This window comes from Cucurbitaria berberidis (genome assembly GCF_010015615.1).
Source record: "Cucurbitaria berberidis CBS 394.84 unplaced genomic scaffold K460scaffold_1, whole genome shotgun sequence".
Taxonomy (NCBI): domain Eukaryota; kingdom Fungi; phylum Ascomycota; class Dothideomycetes; order Pleosporales; family Cucurbitariaceae; genus Cucurbitaria; species Cucurbitaria berberidis.
In genome coordinates, this window is record NW_024468935.1 from 2,297,243 (window position 1) to 2,317,016 (window position 19,774).

Genomic DNA, 19,774 nt, shown 5'->3' on the forward strand with positions numbered 1-19,774 from the left:
CATGGATGTATGAGCGTACGGAAAGATAGATATTCGGCACCGCACCACAGAGCCCTCACATGTTGCAATCGGGAGAGTTGATAATAAGATAGGACTATTGAACAGAGGGATTGCTAGGTTAGTATTGTTCCGATTTGGTTCACGATACAGTGAGTGCAAATTTGGGGGCTGTATTTTTACCAAGTAGCTGACTTACTTGAAAATTCTATTTCCCCATTTAGGTCTTGAGATGTTCAAAAGTGGCACGGAAAGATGAACTTGCTTGAGTGCTGATCGCATAGATACTTCACTACAAACTAGGGCCCGAAAAAATTTAATCAGTCACATGGTTTCGTGTCGAGGACCGTTTGCCTGCTTTTCTAAAAGGGCGCCGTTTCAGCCTTTCTGTTGTTGCAGCGTGCATGTCAGCGTGCAGGAGGGCGCGTTCGTCCAATCAGCTTTGCAGTGGGTTTAGGGCACACTCGTCCTATCAAGTTGGATGTAGTAGCCCTTTGGGGCTCAGAGGGCACATTCGGCCAATCACTGTTGGCTAAGAGGAGTGAGGCATTAATCTGTCAAGATGGCTTGGGTTGCGCTGCAGTCATGCATTGTTGCGTTGGCGGGGCGCAAGAGTGTTGGACTGTGCATGGCGTGATCCATGACAACCAGCTTAGCGATTCCGTAATATGGTGAATATGAAGATGTTGTAATCAAGGGGAATGGAAGACAAAAAGATGGTGGAGAGCTTATAGAGGAACCTTAGATGGTGGGTCAATATACAGTACGTGGACTATGGCCGAACAAGGTTAGACGTAGATCATTACCTGGATACAATCAGAACCACAGGCGCTGCACAAACCTCAAAACAACGAGTGTATTTTATTACTGCAAAGAGGAGATGATGATTACAAGGTAGTGACAGACAGGTACATCGGTAAGGACTGTCGTAAGAAAAAACACGAAACCCACAGAAGAAAGTCTGCCCACTACAGCTCAGCCTCGCCACATACGCCCCGCTACCTCACCGACAATGCCTTGGAGCCTATGAGAGCTCTCAGAAGTTGAACTTGTGACCTCGTTTGATGTGATCGCGCAGCTTGTCGGCGCGGTAGAAGGTCTTGTCGCAGTCATACATCATGCACTTGAATCTTGGCGACGCGTGCTTCCTCATGTGTCGGCGATAGTCTCCAGGACGGCGAAAGGTTCCAGCACAGCCATTGGGACAATTCATACGATCACTGGCCGTAGTCTGCGGCACAGCTGAAGCTGCTGGAGCCGTGATAGGGTTGGAAAGTGGGCCGGGCTGAGCCTCGCTCGTAACAGGCATGATCGGCTGATCGTGCAAGTAGTTTGGAGTAGGAGCTTGAGCGGTGTTCTGTGTCATCCAAGCAGAGGACATCGGCAAGGCATCAAATCCGACGTCCTCGAGTGGTAAATTCGTCGAAATATCTTGCGACTCCGTACCGAATGGCGAGGCTCCGAACTGATACACATCGGGAAGGATGCTGCTATGCCAGGTACCAGACGTTCCCAGGTTCTGGTAGCCAGAAATGGGATAAGCTTGAGACAAGGCAGGGGATTGGAGGGTTTGGTTGAGGTCCTCGGGAAAGAGGAGGGCGTCCGACTGCCGGTACAGGTTTGGATCGCGCCAAGGTTCAGGGAAGTTAGTGTAGCCTGCATAGGCATTGGAAGGTTCTGTATGCCAAATCCAAGGGGCATAACTGCATAATGTTAAAAAAAAAACCTACTCGTGATCCAGGGTACGTCTTGATCTTTGGATACTCGGCATCGAAAGCGAGAGATCTTCGCCGTCTACCTGTGGGTAGGACGCTGCCATCGTAGGAAGGTCAGCGGGTTCAGCGTCGGTTGGTTGTAGTAACTGGAGTGGTGATTCGCTAAAGATGGTGAAGAGCACGAAAACTGTCGGACTGGAGTCGGTCCCGAAAATTCGAAGTGCACGGAGTCAGGACCAAGAGTCAAAGGGGAGCTATACACTATATGAGGAATCCAAAATGTGAACCAGGGAGTCAAGGCTAGGCCATGCAGGTGTCACCAGTGGCGCCGAATCACCCGGGATACAGATGCCCTTCGTTTCAGTCTCAGCCTCGCATCAGATATTCTTTAACGGGGGTACCTCACTGGCTGTACACATATCTACGAAAGCTCATGCACTCGATCGAGAGTTGCCGCAGTACATCACGTCTCGACAAACTCACCCCTCTTTATGCAGAAATGATGGCTTCTGAACTTTTCAAATGCGACACCTGTTCTAAGTCGTTCGATACCCTTGGAAGGTTCAAGTAGGTTTTCTTTCATTGTGCAGGGCGCTTAGCTTACCCATTGGAGTCAGCATAAGAAAACGCATTCTAAGCCGTTTGGATGCGAGATTTGTCATCGCGGATTTGCGCTCCGTCTAGACCTCAATCGACATGTCAAAGCTCGTCATCGCGTTGGACACGAGAAGTATCGTTGTCATATTGAGCATTGCCAGTTTCGAACAATTCGCAAGGACCACCTGAGCCGACATTTGTCAAAAATTCATGGAAACCCCTCCAAGACACGTAAAGAGGCAAGTTCGCTAGATATCAATGATCCTGCACCCCGGTCCTCGCCTCTTTCGTCGACCAAGCTCGGTCACACCGGGTACCTCCATACCTGCTCGACATTTATGCAGGCAGCAAGTCTGGGCAATATAACCCTCCTCGAAGCGGCCTTGGACGCGGGAATAGCACTGGAGACGATAGCAAACGACGGCTCCACTGCGCTGCACTGTGCCGCGAGAGCAGGTCAGGCTATGTCAGTCCAATACTTGCTCGAAAAAGGTGCCAACGCGGAGAGGCGGAATGACAAAGGCAGAATACCTTTGTATGAGGCTCTGCTGAGTCAGAATCCCGGTACCGTCAACGTACTGTTGCATGGAACGGCAGAAATTATAAATCTCGACAGTATCGAGTACTACCTAGCACGATCTGGAAGTATCGAAGTATTGCAGGTCTATATTAAGCACCCAAGAACGACCTTCGCAAGTCATAACGCCCAGAATCTACTCACCGCTGCATCAAAAATGGGACAAACCTCTATAGTTGCTGCGATGCTTCAACACTCAGATATCGATGTCAACAAGAAAGACCCTACAGGAAACGCGCCAATACATCAAGCAGCGCGGTACGGGTTCATCGAGGTCATGCAGTTGCTTCTGTCTTCTCAAGGGATTGATCTAAATGTTCAGACGCGCGTGAACAGATTAACTCCACTCTATATCGCTGTATTGAAGGGACACTTCGATATTTTCCGGCTATTGCTCGACCAAGTAGCCGCCGTGGCCAATCCTGCTGCTTCTACCGACTGTATATCTCCCCTTTTGGTGCCTATCCAAGGTCATCCGAATGTTGTGAAGAGTTTAATTAGTCAAGACGGTATCGACATCAACTGTAAAAACAAGAATTTGCAGACACCGTTGCACCTAGCCGCTTCACAAGGTTGTACGAATTTTGTAAAGCATTTGTGTCGTCAAGATAATGTCGAAACAAGTTGCAAAGACAAGTTTTTGCAGACACCATTGCATCTAGCAGCCTCACAAGGTCATGTGGAGGCTGTTAAGTGTTTGATCAGTCGAGACGATATCGAGATCAACTGCAAAAACCAGAATTCACAGACACCATTGCATCTAGCAGCCTCACAAGGTCATGTGGAGGCTGTTAAGTGTTTGATCAGTCGAGACGATATCGAGATCAACTGCAAAAACCAGAATTCGCAGACACCATTGCATCTAGTAGCCGCACGGGGTGACTCCTACATAGCCGAACTGCTCATTCATGAAGGATTCGCCGATTCTGGGTGTACGGATGATAACAAACAGACTGCTGTACATCTAACGGCCTTCAATGGACACTGGGAAACGGTTCATACGTTACTTGAACACCAGGGGTACCCCATGAAATGTACCAACATGCCAGATCAAGCCTCGCTGATGAAAGAAATCGACAAGACGGAGGTAATCAGAAGGCTACTACGTCGCGCGGACTTTCAGGATGTAAACTTCATCGATAAATCCCCCAGGTTTAAGGAGACCCTTTTGACCACAGCCGTTCACAGAGGAGATTGCGAGATAATACGAGTCCTACTAGCTCACCCAGATATCAACGTCAACAAGATGAATAATAACCGCTACAGCCCCCTAATGACCGCTGCTTGGTATAGTCAACTAGATGCAGGAAGACTCCTTCTTGAGCACAAAGACATCGACATAGACTTCAGTAGAGAAGACGGATACTTCGGGTGTGACTGGACCGCATTGAAGTATGCCAGAGAACGCGGTCACAAAGAATTCGTCAACCTTCTCCTCTACTACGGCGCCACGGACGATGAAGCTGGCTCTACCACAACTGCCGGAGAAGAAAGCAATGTTGCAGGCCCCACAAGGCTAGTTGAACTGCAGGATAACGCTCTTACCAAGCCTGAACTCGAAGCCCAGCCTTATTCTTTCATGGATGAATACATAAATGACGATCCAATGTATGACCTAGAAATGGCCGATACTGAAGATCTGGACATGACGGCTTAGGTATTATTGGGGATTAGGAGGAAACATGTCGCCGCAAGGTTATGAAGTTCATTTGTATTTCCCTAAATAATCGGGTTGTTGGGTAGATTAAGTGCAATTCTTTCGTTGAGATTTATATACATACATAACCAAAGCCCATCCCATATTCATATGGTACTCATTCCCCACCTAATTACACATCCCACATTTGAATCCGCGCCCATCTTCCCTCTTGTCCGTCACCTCCTCTTTACCCCCTCAAACAGAGGTTCGGGTTGATTGACTGAAGGACATAGAAATACAGGAATATCATCATGTCAGTCATTTAAACAAGAATAGAAGAGACCGGCAAAGAAACTGTAGGCTAATAGTGCAGCTACTGAGTTTTGCTTAATTAACCTACCTCACCAACTACTTTACTACTTATAACTAATCGACATATACTTCAGCACAAACTCACCAACTAGAACAGCTAAGCATCGCCGCGTCTCTTACGGCCCTATGAGAGCCCGAAAGGTCGACGCGAACATCGGAGGACCAGATCATACACGTTCCCTAGTGGCTGACATGGACGGTCGAGGCCAGTTTGAGTCAGATGTCCCAACTTTCATCACGGAACGGGAGTGAGGTTTTGAGCCCGCGACAGCTACTCCACGAAACCACGGCAGTTCACCATAAACCGACATCACTGAGTTAACTCATCTAGGGTCATTTTGCCATACGCACCTCGCACCTCGCACCTCGCACCATCGCTACTGCAGTGTCCTGTATGCCCATCCCACCTGTGATCTTTCCACAACCCTATCATCTCTCCCCAGCTAGCCCACATTACATCTAACCGCCCCCTCACCAACCGCGGGAACCCTCCCAGTATACCGATTCCGCGCGTATAAGTCGATGGGAAGGCACGTAGCTTCGTAGGCGAGGTATAGGCGACACGACAGCGTAGGAGTGCTTCGACGCGTGCGGCAAATAGACTCGTGCGCTTCATTTGTAATGCATACCTAGTCTACGTTATACCTACTTGACGTTAGGGATCTTTCTAACAGAGCGGACGAGAGCTTACGTTGGCTATGCGCAACATTGAGACAATGTGCGAACATCCTACTCCAGAGTGGGAGAAGATTTGAAGAGTCCACTGCTAGCTGTCTCATATCATGTAGGACCGTTTACCATGCGCGTGTAAGTTGACGAGGTTGTACATGCGCATCACGACAAGACTCTCGAGCGTCGTACTAGACGGCAGTAAGAGCTCCGACAACACCATGAGAGAGCGTCATTGGTCATTATAACACATCGCATGTGTGAACTGAGAGGACAGAAAGCGTGACAAGTAGAAATAATCGCATCAGGAGGTGTAGTGTTATAAGCGACCGTCGGATTCGCGGGGCCATAGGAGCTGAGGTTGAGCAAAAGGCTTGGCAAGACCAAGTTTCATCAATTGAGAGCTCGAGAGCTGTAGCTCATCACGGAACGACAATTCGTCATTGGGAAGCTTCGGCATTGAATCTCAGGCTTCAATTGAGTCGATTAGAAACAACATCAGCCATCCGCACGCGTCACTGCTCCAGCTAGAGCCTCCGCACATGTACCTCGGGGAAAGGAATCAGAGCTGTGAAGTGGTAGCTTGCTCTTCAGATTGCTCGTCTAAAGTACATGTTTTACACAATCTGACCGGCCACTAGAGTAGGAAAAGAGGCAGTAGTCGTCCCTATGCACACACCCATCCCCCTGCAGAATTTTCCACCCTGCGACCCCATACCGAAGACCCGAATGTCCGGTAGTCGATGCAGCCATGCACATATCTATGCGACGTAGAGAAGCAAGAAAGACATCATGAGCGCGAAAAGACCAGTAGCCTCAGCGAAGGCGAAACCCAAGACGGCGTACTGGAAGAGCTGACCCCTGAGGGAAGGGTTGCGGGCAACACCCTGGATGAGGCCACCGAAAACCGTTCCGATACCAACACCAGCACCGGCGAGACCGATGGTAGCGAGACCGGCACCCTGAATCTTGGCGGCAGCGACCATGGCGGCGGCGGTCGACTCAGCGACGATGCCACGCTTCTGGATGATCTGGCGGGCGGCGTTGCTGCGGAAGGCGCTGCGGGCAGCGACGAGGCTGTTCTGGGTGGGCTGGCGGGCTGCGAGATGAGAGTCAATGGCTGCGTGATGGAGCTGATGGAGCTCAATGGATGCCATTGGGGCAGGCGCGAGACATACCAGCGTTGGAGAAGCCGCGGGCGGCCACGCGGGCGGCGCCGAAGGAGCGAGCGATGGCAACCATGGTGATGGTGGTGACGACCGGAGTGGAGATGAGTGGGAGATGAATTGAGGGTTCAATGGATGGGAGGTGGTGGAGGAGGATGGAGGAGGTGAGAGTAAAAACTCGCAGAAGGGTTGATTAGCTGCCCATGCCAAGGAGGCCCGTGCCTTGCCATTGGGGTTAGCGCCCAATTCTGCCCGAGGACGGCATCCCCTTGCCAACCATCTAACGACTTGAATCATTAGAGATGGACATTAATTTGGGTTGAAGATGCTGGTGGCTTTCTTGTCGCTGCATTGAGTCCAGGCACGTTGTCCCCGCTTGATGCAGCTTGCGAAAGCTGCGACTACCTCCCCGGGACGGGTTCCCCATGACCGATGTTTCCGAACGTATAAGGTCCATGCTCCTTGCTGCAAAGGACAATCACTTCTCGAAGCTCGTGCGTACTTGTCTATATCTTGGGTATTGTATATATGCTCTATACCGTCGATGCAAGCTTGCTAGTCTTCAAATCCAAGCTTCACCTGAACCGCAGCAATGGATTGGAACCTTTTCAATGATATAGCAGACTTAATCAGAGAAACACCCTTAAAGTGCTCCAAAGAGCACTATCCAAGTGAAAACGGGTTTGGTACAAAGGTTATCTAGACAGAACATTGGTACACAGACATGCATGTGCAGGCCTTCAGCTCATCTATCCTCGTCGAGTTACATAGCTTAGTCTGAGAAGTACTTCATCAGGCAATCTAGAAATCCTTACCAAGTTTGAGGCTTTTCCAATTGATGCTTTTCCAAGGTTTCATAGAGAGAGAGAGGCAAGGATCAAGAGCTTCATATTCCATTGACGAGCAACTATGCAAATAATACTTTTGGTAACCTTGACCGTAGATCCACTCATCTTGTTCCCATGCCACTCACTCACACGCATCCCGCCACATCAAACGACATCGAGCCTTGGTATCAAAAAGGAACATTACAATACAATTGCCGCACCAAGCAGCTGGAGAAGTGGTATTCAGACATTAATCGGTCGTCATGACCTAGGAGAGCAGGCGTCGACGCAGGGCTCTCGTCATTGGGGCGCGGGATTAGGGGAAGGGAGTGTGTCCCCCATCCGGCCGCAGCGCACGAAGAGGGGTAGCCAAACGACAGCCAGACAGCAAAGAAACCGAGCGAGCATACGCCAGCGTGAAATAGTCGTTAAGAGGTAAGGAAAACGCGAACCTAAACGAAGGTGGATTTTACTCCCCCTTGGCATTAATGGGCGTGCCGGCGCGGCTCTCGTCCACAAGATCGCTCATCCTCATCCTCTTGTGTCGTGGGCTGTCCTCCTCAATTTCATCAAGTCGCCTCTTCAGATCCGATTCTCGCTGCTTGACCTCCTCAAGCTCTTGCCTCAGGCTCGTCTCCGTTTGCCGCGCCGACTGCTCGCTCTGCTCAAGCTCACTGACACGGTTCCGGAACAAATCGTTGATCAGTTCCATCTCCGACACTCTGGTCTTGAGCGCAGTGTTTTGAGCAGCAAGCGTATCATAAGGCAGCGGAGGTTCGAGGTGGGAGCCGTTGATCGAGGACGTTGCAGGCGAAGGGGCACGGAGACCGAATCCAGGGAGCGAGGGCGAGTGGAATTCACTGTGGAGTGCTTGCTCGAACATGTGCTGGGGCGCGATGTTGGACGGGTGATTGTAGTTTGGAGTGCCGGTGCGCGAGATGGGCGACTGGGAGCGGTCAGAGAGGCCCGAGGATATCTTTCCTGATACGCGGCGGTGTTGGGCAAGGCCTAGTTGGCCGTCGGCATCGGGATGGGCAGCAGGAAGACCGCCTGTATCGCTGGTCTATAAATCTGTTAGAGGCGGCATATATCAGTGAAAGGGAAGCTGGCGTACCCTCTTGCGACCGCCCGGGCCGCCAGTCTTGACGCGGTTGCGGCTCTTGATGACATCGGTCTTGAGCGAAATGGGCCGTGGCCGGCCGTGCAGCTTCAAAAAGAGCCCGCAGGCGTTGCAGAGAACAGCGCCCGACTCATCGCGTCGCCACAGCGGTGTGGTGCTCGTAGTGCAGTTCTGGCAGACAGGCTATTGACGGTTAGCAACAGTACATGGTACATTGAGCTCGTCCTCAATGGTCGAATGCTATCGATTAGATAAGAGACAAAAATTGGAGAACAGGATAGCAAGGCGCCTGGGCAACCCAAAAACACCAAAAACAGAGAACAGAACGTACCGGCAAGCCAGCCTGTCCGCCAGCAGTCGCGGGCGCAGCGGTTGCATAAGTCATGCTGAGGCCATTGGAGGGTTTGCTGGAGGGGCGTGTTAGTTGCGAGGGCGAAAAGTTGAGGTGCGGCGGCATGCCAAGGCTGCGATAAGGCCCATGGACGCCCGTTTTGGGAGGTACGGCAGGGGACAGCTGCCGCCGACGCAGCGTGCTCTGTCTGCCGCCATTCACACCTTCGATTGACACACACCATGGGTGGACAACGTACCTTAGGGGTGACGGTATTCTCTTCTCGGGCGTATCTTTCCTCGTGCTATCATTACTATCATTACTGTGGTTGTTGGCGGCGGGGCTGTTGGACGCTACGGAAGCCAGCGTCGACAGGGCGGGAAGCTGGATCGAAGCAGCACTGCCGTGCCGTTGCTGCGTATACGAAGCCACAGTCGAGCTCGACGACGGCCGCGATATGTCGTGGCCGATGGACGGCAGCCTGTCCTCGGGGAAAGGTGTGGACGGCGTCTTGAAGGCGGGCAGGTCGAAAACCTGCAGGATCGAGGGTCGGCGAAAGGATTCGTGGGCCTGAGGCCTGGGCAGGATCGAGGTAGCCAGTGCGGAAGCCGTGGTGGGTATTAAGAGTCGAGAAACGCAGGGCGCTTCTCCAAGTCGTTGCTTGCTATTATACTGGCCGATTCCTTGTACACGGAATGAGCACGCGTAGAGCTATACACCAAGGAAAACGTGAGGAAACAGGTGAGCCTGGAACGAGTGTGTGGGTATTAAGTGAGCGATAGGTAAAGAGCGACAGTACGAAAGACAGCAGTTGCAAAAGAGCGTCGACGAGAGAGACAGAGAGAGGGTGTCTGTCGGGAGAGGAACGAGCACAAGCTGAGAAATGAGCAGCAAGGTACACGATACATTCTCTGCGCGCTCGCGGATAAGGGGTCATAGCCCAGTGCCCACTCGTGTCGATGCTAGGGGTGCTATCGATATCCACCCATCTTAATTTGAACTAATCTAATGTCCTGCATGACCTCAGAGCGCCCCTCCACTCAACCCCCTACTCTTTTTTGAGCCGGGTGGTTTTACCTTGGTGGTACCAGCCTCATGCTGACATCCATCGGCCTCTAACATGCAACATGCAGTGGCAGCAACGTGAACACACACCCAAACTTGAACACACAAGTCGCAGACTCAGCCTCTCCAACGGCCTCGCTTGACGCCATAGTCTTTCTGCAGGGGCCATGACGAACAGCTGTTCCTTGAAACCAGACAACGCCTTATTACCCATGAGCGTGCGTCCAGTGTAGTTCACGGCGCTTATCCCAAGGTCCGCGGGTTGCCCCTGAGGCTCTTCTACGCTAGCCCCACAACAGTCTTCACTTGTGCACAGGGTGGATTCCAGCCCAATCATGAGCACCGTGTCTGGAATCGGTTGTAATCGCGAAAACACCGGGTGCAATCTGAGAGAGCAGCCCTAGCGCGAACTACATATGCGGGACGTGTTTCAACATGCCATTGGCCTTCACAAAACGAGTATTTTTGGCTACCCCAGATCATCATGTGTTCCCATCTGAGTGAGTATTGCGTAGTTGTAGGACCGCGAAAGCAGACCTGTATCCCTACTATCCTACGGTTGCACGTTGTCTGTCATCTATCTGCCAAAAGAAAACCAGCCCTTCTTCGCTTGTGGTACTTCCGCCTTCTTCTCTTCCACTTGCACCTTCTCCGGCTCTACTTCCTGCACCTGCGGTGCCCGTCCCGGATATTCGACATAGTTCCATGCCACGTCCAAGAACAAGGGCTTGACAGGCACGGGCTTCAGCTTCGGGGGCCAGGTTACCAGATTCTTGAGGTCGACCGAGCCAGATGATGGGTACTCATTCAGTCTCTCGACCACCGGCGCTGCAGTTGTCGAGCCTGGCTTCGAGGCAGTCTCTGAACTGGTGGAGAGCTGTGACAGCGCCACAACGCCTCGATAGTGCGAGTTGAGATTCTCTAGGTGTCCCTTGAGCGTCTGCGCTTGCTCTTCTGATACTTCTAGCTTGGGTGCTTTTGACGGCGACGCGGCTGCTGAGCGAGGAGCGGATGCTGCCTGGTTTGATAGCGAGAATGCTCGATTGCAAAGTGCCAGTGCCTGCTTTGGGGTCGACAAGAATGCATATGAGTGTGACAGATTCAGGCACTTGAGTGCCTGAAAGTATGCGCGCTGGCCATCCAGTTCAGAGACGAAGCCAGTATCACGCACCGCACCCCTAAGCTCCTTGATCGAGTCGATGCTCTGCAGGATTGCATCATACAATGCGATGCGCTCTCGTAATCTAGCGAGTTTCCGGCCAGTGGGCTCCTCTCGCTCAGCCCACTCTTTGCCATCCTTACGTGGCCGCCGTGGCTTCTGTGGAGGGTTTGGCGGGAACGTGAGGCCATCGTCTGCTCCGATGAGCACCCTGTTACGCCCAATTCTCCACGAGATTAAATCGTAGTTGACTGCAAGGTTTGTCACGCGGAGGTCCTGCATGCGGGCATCGCCTTCGTCCACGCCCTCCTTCTCCAACTCCTCAATTGCGCTTCGCGTTGCGTCGACAGCGTCCTGGCTCGCAATGAGAATATCATCGTATGCGTTGGCGCGATCTTTGGAGGATGTGGAAGAACTGGTGGATTGGCCCAGGGCGGCAGAGGCGGTATCGACGGAAGCCAACGCCTGGCCAATGGCGGCGTCTACTACGTTTGCCGTCCGGCCGCGCCATGTGATCTGGGAGTCTGCGAAGCATTAGACGCGAACTACAGCTAGAGCGGAGAACCTACGAGATGAAGCTGCCTCCTCCTCCTCTTCCAAAGCCGCGGGGTCGAGTCGCTGCACAGCTTGGAGAAGCTGTTCATCGTCCTTGGGAAAGAACTTTCTCGCGACAGCTGGAACACCCACAGTGCGCGGAATGCGACTCTGGTAGGCTGCATATCGTATGCTCGGGTCGGTTGTACCAGCCAGCACGTCCTTGAACAGGTCCTTCTTGGTTGCCTTCAGCAACGCACTGTAGATGATGCGCGCCGCAGAGAAATTGGTCAAACAAGAGTTCCAGCGCTGAGGTGTCGCATTGCTGCCCTTGATGCCCTCGGACTGCTTCTCGAACTCCTCAGAGCCTGCCAAAGCATATACATATGCCCTAGCTTCCAGCACGTCTGTCTCGGTTGCCCCACTCGCAGCCGTGTCTGACACCAGGTCTATGATCTGCTTGGCGTTTTGGACAGCCTTGTGCAGCCGGGAGACGATGTGCTGGCGGGTGGAGCCGGTGATGTTCTTGTCAGCGTTGTCTTCGGAGTGGGACGCCTTCATGGCCATTGCGTGCGCCCATGCCCGCTCAGAGGTAAGCAGGAGGAGGTGGAGGGCCCTGTGAATGTGAGCGACTATGAAAGGCAAACTACTTGCAAACGACTACCTACTCGATGTTCTTCCCAATCTCCTCGGCCGTGATTGGCGCCTTTGCAGCATATTTGGCATTCTTGGGTGTTGCCCGCCCCAGCTTCCTGCGCACAATTCGCAGCCGTCGCGACAATTGGGCGCGGTAGGAGCTATAGTCACCAAGGAGAAAGGCCGACTCGCGGAAGTCGTTGACAAACTTGGTGATGTCCATGGCTTGTCGCAGGGTAGTGATATGGATAATAAGCCAATGTGGGTAGATCTGGTAGAGGCGGGGGGGCATGCATCGTCCGGCGAGCTAGAGCTCTGCCGTGCGAATCAGCTGATCATCGCGCGCCCTGGGAAACTTTTCGAGATATCATAGATATTAGATAGAAGGCATCAGCCCAGCCATTGCCACGCCCTCACTCTGTCCTTCCCGCTCGCTCGCTGTACTATATTTTCCTTCGTCCTCGTGCACAGTTCTGCATTGTTGGCGTTTCCGGCTTCATCTCTGCCTGCATCAGTTCAAATACCTTAGGAGGCATGCTCTATTGCTAGTGAGCTCCGATCGCAAATGCCACCGTCAGCCCGGCGTCCATCTCCGACAAAATCAGCTCGCAGCACACTCGACGCTTCTCGGTAATTTGCGCTGCCATCATCTGCGCTCTTGACGGCTCGGGTGATGCTTGAGCGTGCTTCGACATGCCTCGAATCCGGCGGACGCCAGCTTTTTCGCGCCCCCAAACAATGTCTGCACAGTCGACGCATGCTACATTCGAACTTCTGGCACCACGGTGCAAGCGACCTCGGCCTGCCCATATGGTGGGCTGCGTCCACGATACTCGACCCAGCCAATAGCGACGGCGACCGGCCGGCGAGGACCACAGCTCGTCTGGCTCCAAGATATTACGATGGCGCGCTGCTCGACTTTCTTTACCCCGAGAAAACACTTGCACTGCTCAGGCGAATGTCCATATACGGGTCTGACGTACCAGAGCCCCGGCGGCGGCCGCTGCTCGGAGCTGGCGTGCGCAAGTTCTCTACAATCCGAGGGCAACCTCGACTTGACGAGGCTAGTGTGGACGCGACAGTCATTGAGCAGGCAAAGAAAGAGATGGAGCGTCTGCTGGAAGACTCCACCGCCATTATAGAGCTTGAGAAGGTGCTGCAAAAATGGGAGCCTGGAAAGCAAGAACTGGTCTGGCAGCTCTATTCTGCTATCCCTGACGACCAACTTGCTAGCAGAAATCACCGCCTACGCAAGGATCTCCTCGCATATCTTATCCACAGCGGGGACTCTGCAGTCCCCGGGCGGGTGCTCCAAGTATTTGGCGAGCTGCCTCCTGCCCATCGTCTTCCGTCATTGTATCGAGCAGCGATCACGGCTTATATCGCGCTCAGGATGGTTGGGCCAGCAATCCAACTACTGGAGGAGGCTCGCGACGATAAGCATTGCGACATGTTGCACATTGGCGTAGATGTCATTCTTCGACGTACTGTCTTCGACGAGCAATGGGATCTCAGCCTCCGCGTTTTCAAAGCCTTCATGCGCGCAACACCTACCCTTAATAAGCTGCCTACACCCGTGCAGATACGTCATGGAAACATCCTACCGGAGATTTGGAAGGAGGTCTCTCATCTGCCGATTTTGTTGGAGAACTTGCAGTCGTTCCTCCACCATGTGCGCGAATTCCAACATGAACTCAGGTCCTCGAAAAAGCTAGAGGATACATTGTCATGTTTCGTAATGACCTTCGTACCTCACGTAATGGATCACGTCCTTGATGTTCATAAATCGGACGAAGTTTTCATGCGGACTTGGTTCTTGAAGCTTTTCGATGACTTGCAATCTTTGAACCTCCCAACATCGACATGTTACGAGTACGCGATCAAACGCATCTTAGAGCTTCCGCGAAACCGAACCCAAACCAAGGACTCGAAGCTTTGGCTCGACCTCTATCGAAGATATCGACAACAATTTGACGACCAAGCTAACTACAGTTCCGGAGCAAGGCCATCCCAGGGATTGATTAGACAATTAATCTTTCACTACGCTCAAAATAATGGTCTAGCGCAGGTACACGAACACATACGAGATCTACGCACTTTCTATCCTGGTCAGCCGTTGCGGCCAGGGCTCCTCAAATTCTTGATTCAAACTTTCGCCCTGAATGGTGAAGATGCAATGGTGCTCGAATATTTCAACGAGTTCCATACAAATTACAAGGGGCAGATGGACTTGAAGGTTCTATCGTCACTACCATTCGTGTATGCCCGACGCGCGGACATTGACGGAACAACAAGGCAGTTCAGGCGAATTCATGATGAGTTTGGTATGGTTCCTGATACCGCTTGCTGGAATATTCTGCTCCTCGCGTATGTTCGCGCTGATGATCTTGATGGAGCTCTTGAATGCTTCAACCGCTGTGTAGATTGCGGGATCAAGCCAGATATACAGACTTTCGGGCCCTTGCTCGATTTCTGCGCCAGTCGGGGTGACGTCGAGGCGTTCGAGACGTTATTTTCAAGAGCGAAGCAAATGGGTGTTCCGATATCCGCGGATGTACGAGCAAGATCTGGCTACGTACAAGCCTTCTTGAACGCTGGTGATGTAAAAGGCGCAGAAGCCATTGCCCAGGGGATGCTCAGGAGTTGGCAGACGGGAACACTTTACGGACATCCTCTCACTCACACTTGGAATATGCTCATTCAGCATCATGCTTTGCAACGAGATATCGCAAGTAGCAGACAGTGCTACAAGCAGATGATGGAAAACAACATCCCCCTCGATTCCTGGACCTATGGCAGTCTCATGCGAACCTTGGTGGAAGTCAAGCAGACGAACGCTGCTTATAAGATTCTGAGGGTCACGATGCCGGCAAACAATCTCCAAATTCACGCACTTCATTACGCCATTGTCATGACTGGCTTCTTGAGAGAAGGACAACTCGATCTCGCCATGGACGCCTATGAAGCGATGGTCAAGCGCCACGTTCCTCAGACTGAGAGTTCGCGCCAAGCCGCCCTTCAGACATTAGGCACTGTCGAGCTTGCAAAATTGAAGAAGAGAGGGGCGAAACATGCAAACTATCGTTTACTCAAGGTCGAGCAGGCCCTCCAGGAGGTGCTTGTCGCAGGAGCTGGAAGCGATATTGCTCATGAAGGGCCCCGTCACGCAAGACAACTCGATACACGTAACTACGGCGCTGTGCCCCAAGCTTATTACGGTCTTCTTATTTCGCTCTACACCACTCGAGGAGCGTATGCAATTTGTAAGAAACTGTACCAAAAGGCGGAAGAAGCGGCACCTGACTCAGACAACTACACTACCTCGATTACGCTCACCACGGCCATCATGGAGGCCCACCTTAGAGCAGGCAGACACGCCGAAGTAGCACATTGCTGGGAGCTGGCACGTGCCTCAGCCAACAAACTTACCAAGACGTTCCACCAAGTCGTGCACCCTGCACCCGCAGTCCCCGAATTCGACTCCCTCACCGACCCCTCGGTCAGTGAACGCTTCGAGCAGTCTCACATCTCTACCAACCGTCGCCACATCCTCTTCAAAGCCTCACGTGTCTACATTCGCAGTCTCCTCGCGCAATCCGACCCGACCGCCCTCCAAGAAGCACAACGTACCATTCGCGATTTGCTCGTCAACGGTTTCACAGTGGACAGCTTCAGCTGGAATGAGTTCATCCAAACGCTCGCCCTCCGTGATCGCCTCGTAGACGCCTTCATCACCTGCGAGAAATACCTCATGCCGCGCTTTCCGGGCTGGCGCGACCTCGCCCCGAACTACATCCGCCACAATCGCCAAGGATACCAGTGGATGGAGATCCGGCACTACGACATCAAGAAGACGAGCGTACTGCCACGCTACAAGACCTTAGTCATCCTCGCAAAGGCATTTGGTCAAACTAAGAGAAATGAGCAAAGTGGTGTGGGGTATGATGTGAGTGCAGGCGCGTGGATGAGAGAGATTTTGGAAAAGTCAGCACCGATGACTATCAGGGCTATTGAGTCTATGCCGAAAACGAACGACAGGCTGCAAAGAAGAGTACTTCCATAACGCGTGATAGATCGCGGACGAAGTTTACATATTGTATAATGGCATCATCAGGCATTCAAGGAGTGCATAGAGTGTTGCATCTAGAGGCACTTGTACATTCGTACCTACACCGTTGCTTGTATGAATAGCTGTAGAGAGTTGGGCGTAAATGTACATATAGTCAATGAAGACGGAGTCACTTCTCGAATACTCGTACCTTGTTCCATTCCATTATCTTCTAGGACAGCCTGAACACAGTTCCATCCCTATGCACCTCTTGAACCGGTTATTTCTTAATATGTCTCGTCTACTAACATTTCACGCAATATCACTACTCTACTACAAAATTCTGAGCGAATTGTTTCGTTTGTTTCCTAGCTAAGTGAGATCAGATAACGATTTCCAAGCAATTAGACTCGCTGGATTGTAGGAGCGGGGCAATACTTTTCTTCGCCACATCTCATTTATTTACGTACGAGTAGTATAGCTCGCAACCTTCATGAAGCGCGCTCCCGGTTAGGTCTCCCATTACTTCCAGAGTGAGTATTTCACCCTGTTGGTTCTATCTACGCTTTGCTGAGGGTGAAGGGGCCGACCTTCGGATGCGCTCATTGCGTCACGCGATGTCGCGAGAGCTACCCTGGTCCAATGCTCTCCACAGCCATCGAATGCAGTACAATATTCCGCCGCGCTTGAAGATAGCGTCGCAAACGTGTTATCCTGCAGAATGGCGTCAATCAACAATGGCGCGTTGATGAGACGATCGGCCATGGGCTTAAATATGTCCTGCGCCATGCGAACCCACCTCCGCGACATATGCTACACATTGTACAGTGCTAACCAGAGCGCACGATGCCCGAAAAAGATGCCATAAAAAGCGTTGCTGTAATCGGCACAGGTCCATCGGGACTGTCCGCAGTGAAGGCGCTCGAAGAAGAGAAAGTCTTTGGCATGATTCGGGTGTTTGAGCGGCGAGATCGCGTGGGCGGGACATGGTACATGCATTGATTTTGGAGATTGTTACGTTAAATACTAAGTGGCACAGGCTCTTCGATAATGAGCCTGACTCCTTCAGCTCTACGCTTACGACGCCTAAGAGGAACCCAATTCCCGATCGATTCCCTTCATTCCAGGATGCCCTGTCAGAGGACACAACCTCGCGCACGGGGCTATATTCATATCTCGACAGCAATGTGGGGGCGACAGTCATGGAGTTCACACATGCTTCCATTCCCAAGATAAACTCCGCTATTAGTGTGCGAAGATTTGGACAAGCAAATCCGACCCGCCCTTGGAAGATCGTGGCAGGATACCTTGAGGATATCTTCTCAAGGTACTTGAACCTCGTAACTTTTAATACGACTGTTGAGTCCGTGCGAAAGAATGCCTCGACTGGGAAATGGGACATTGTCTTGCGTCAAACTAAGCATGTCTTTAAAGGTCAAGAGAAGGACTACTGGTGGACTGAATCCTTTGATGCAGTCGTGGTAGCCACAGGCCACTACGCTGTTCCATATATCCCACCGATCCCTGGAATCGAAGATTGGTATGTGGCTTGGCCAGAGAAACTCCAACACGCAAAACAATACCGCAGTCAAGACGACTACGTGAATAAGTCTGTCGTTGTGGTAGGTGGCTCCGTATCCGCCAGCGACTTCGTCGTTGATAACCGCCTCTCCGTCCGGCAACCACTCACCATTTCCCTACGTAGACAAAACGCGAATCCCGCACTAGACAACGTATGGAAACTCCCTGGCGTCATCGAGAAGCCCACGATATCCCGCTTCACACTTGAAAATGGCGGCACGATCGAGTTCAGCGACGGATCATGGGTATTAGGAAAAGACGTAGATATCATCTACTTTGCAACTGGGTACAGGCTCTCCTACCCCTTCTTGGAACCAAACCCAGTCACGCCGCATAATCGATTGGCTGGCTTCTACCAGCACACTTTCTCGGTGGACGATCCTACCCTCGCTGTCGTCGGACAAATTCGCGCCGCATTATCTTTCCGCTCCTACGAGTATCAGGCCGTTGCGGTCGCACGAGTCTTTGCGGGTAGAGGCAATCTACCGTCCGTGCCTGAGCAAAAAGCATGGGAGGAAGAGCGAGTAAAACGACTTGGTCCTACACACATCTTTCACACCATTGCCCCAGACTTTGGGGAGTACTTTGAGGCTCTAAGATCTATTGCTGGGCCGCCGGCCAAAGGGACGGAAGCTTATGAACTGCCTGAGTGGCGGGACGATTGGGCTGCGAAGGGCTTTAGAGTATTGGAGTTGAAGGATGAGTACGTGAAGAAAGTAGCAGCTCAGGAGAAGTACCTAGCCAAGCTTTGAGACGGGCTTGGGTTCTATAACGCATGTTAGCTCTCCTGCTAAGCCGAGTAGGTTTCGATTTGTTGCATATTTCCAATCAGAAAAAGAACATTTTCATACTACCGTTTTATCACTTTCCGGGACTATGGATACTTGAAGGTGCATTCGACTACAGATCCATCTCACCACCTTGATAACAAAAATAAGAAAAGGATAAGAAGCGACTTGGCCCAATATCATTATACTTACTCATGAATAACTGAAACGGGAAGCCTAAGATTAAATCTTTGCTTTGTCGTTTTTGCACGCAAACAGCTATCAAGTGTCGAAAACTTAAGAGCGGACCATAGCACATCTGTCGGCTCGGAACTAACATGCGCACTCAGTACAAGGAGATGCGAGGTGAAAGACTCAGAAAGATCCGACCCGGCATCCTTCGCGAAATAGCAACATGCGATACTCGATTCGGCCTCTGACTCTAGGGCTATGCTGCGCCCAGCTAGCGCAGCCCATTTGTCCGACCAGGCCAATCACACTACTTCACCACCACGCGTCTCTCGTAAGCCGCACCACATGTAGTTAGCAGCTCATGATAGGATCCTACGACCTCCATTCTCCAACACAGAAGAGCAATAACGGGCACCGAGCGCTAGCTGCGCAGCAGAAAGGGTTGCGAAAAATCACCGACACCATCTAAGCCTCGCCATGGTGCGATCCTTTCTCACGCTGCGATTGGTATGTTCGCATAGATGTCGTATAGTGTTATCGTCGGTATTGTAGGAGGTACTGGTGTTGATGGATAGGTAATGACTATAACAATAAGCTACACGTCCTATTCTAGATATCTTTCACTTCCAACTTGATCACCTCACACACTACTGCACCTTAGTAGCAAGCAAATTAGCAAACAAATCCCCTGTCACGAGCTTCACTTGGACTTCACTTCCACCCTCAACTACCCACTTCCTCATTCAACCAACACTCAAGACTAGGCCGAACAATTTCCGCGC

General features: G+C 51.8%; 7 protein-coding genes across 7 annotated transcripts; 3 read left to right on the forward strand and 4 right to left on the reverse strand.

Annotated features, from left to right (window-relative positions):
- Positions 1–1,033: 1,033 nt before the first annotated feature.
- Positions 1,034–1,768, reverse strand: K460DRAFT_412133 (uncharacterized protein; the record flags this gene model as incomplete). The annotated part of the gene is made up of 2 exons (XM_040937519.1): positions 1,034–1,700; positions 1,728–1,768. The coding sequence occupies 2 exons, from the start codon at positions 1,766–1,768 to the stop codon at positions 1,034–1,036; spliced, it is 708 nt and encodes a 235-aa protein (XP_040792989.1).
- K460DRAFT_422883 (ankyrin) lies at positions 1,700–4,543 on the forward strand (the record flags this gene model as incomplete). The annotated part of the gene is made up of 3 exons (XM_040938188.1): positions 1,700–2,279; positions 2,326–3,590; positions 3,801–4,543. The coding sequence occupies exons 1-3, from the start codon at positions 2,020–2,022 to the stop codon at positions 4,541–4,543; spliced, it is 2,268 nt and encodes a 755-aa protein (XP_040792990.1). The 5' UTR covers positions 1,700–2,019.
- A 1,784-nt stretch (positions 4,544–6,327) lies between these two features.
- On the reverse strand, positions 6,328–6,808 carry K460DRAFT_270699 (uncharacterized protein; the record flags this gene model as incomplete). The annotated part of the gene is made up of 2 exons (XM_040927670.1): positions 6,328–6,686; positions 6,745–6,808. 2 exons carry the CDS (start codon positions 6,806–6,808, stop codon positions 6,328–6,330), a joined length of 423 nt encoding a protein of 140 aa, XP_040792991.1.
- Positions 6,809–8,028: 1,220 nt separating this feature from the next.
- K460DRAFT_271993 (uncharacterized protein) lies at positions 8,029–9,064 on the reverse strand (the record flags this gene model as incomplete). Its single annotated transcript, XM_040927766.1, has 3 exons — positions 8,029–8,622; positions 8,674–8,862; positions 9,011–9,064. 3 exons carry the CDS (start codon positions 9,062–9,064, stop codon positions 8,029–8,031), a joined length of 837 nt encoding a protein of 278 aa, XP_040792992.1.
- A 1,588-nt stretch (positions 9,065–10,652) lies between these two features.
- On the reverse strand, positions 10,653–12,627 carry K460DRAFT_270496 (uncharacterized protein; the record flags this gene model as incomplete). The annotated part of the gene is made up of 3 exons (XM_040927658.1): positions 10,653–11,758; positions 11,804–12,384; positions 12,437–12,627. The coding sequence occupies 3 exons, from the start codon at positions 12,625–12,627 to the stop codon at positions 10,653–10,655; spliced, it is 1,878 nt and encodes a 625-aa protein (XP_040792993.1).
- A 168-nt stretch (positions 12,628–12,795) lies between these two features.
- On the forward strand, positions 12,796–16,690 carry K460DRAFT_361225 (uncharacterized protein). Its single transcript, XM_040932415.1, has one exon. The coding sequence runs from the start codon at positions 13,078–13,080 to the stop codon at positions 16,465–16,467; it is 3,390 nt and encodes a 1,129-aa protein (XP_040792994.1). The 5' UTR covers positions 12,796–13,077; the 3' UTR covers positions 16,468–16,690.
- Positions 16,691–16,930: 240 nt separating this feature from the next.
- On the forward strand, positions 16,931–18,906 carry K460DRAFT_327296 (dimethylaniline monooxygenase (N-oxide forming)). The gene is made up of 3 exons (XM_040930660.1): positions 16,931–16,985; positions 17,035–17,441; positions 17,492–18,906. Exons 2-3 carry the CDS (start codon positions 17,299–17,301, stop codon positions 18,783–18,785), a joined length of 1,437 nt encoding a protein of 478 aa, XP_040792995.1. The 5' UTR covers positions 16,931–16,985; positions 17,035–17,298; the 3' UTR covers positions 18,786–18,906.
- The last annotated feature ends 868 nt before the right edge of the window (positions 18,907–19,774 follow it).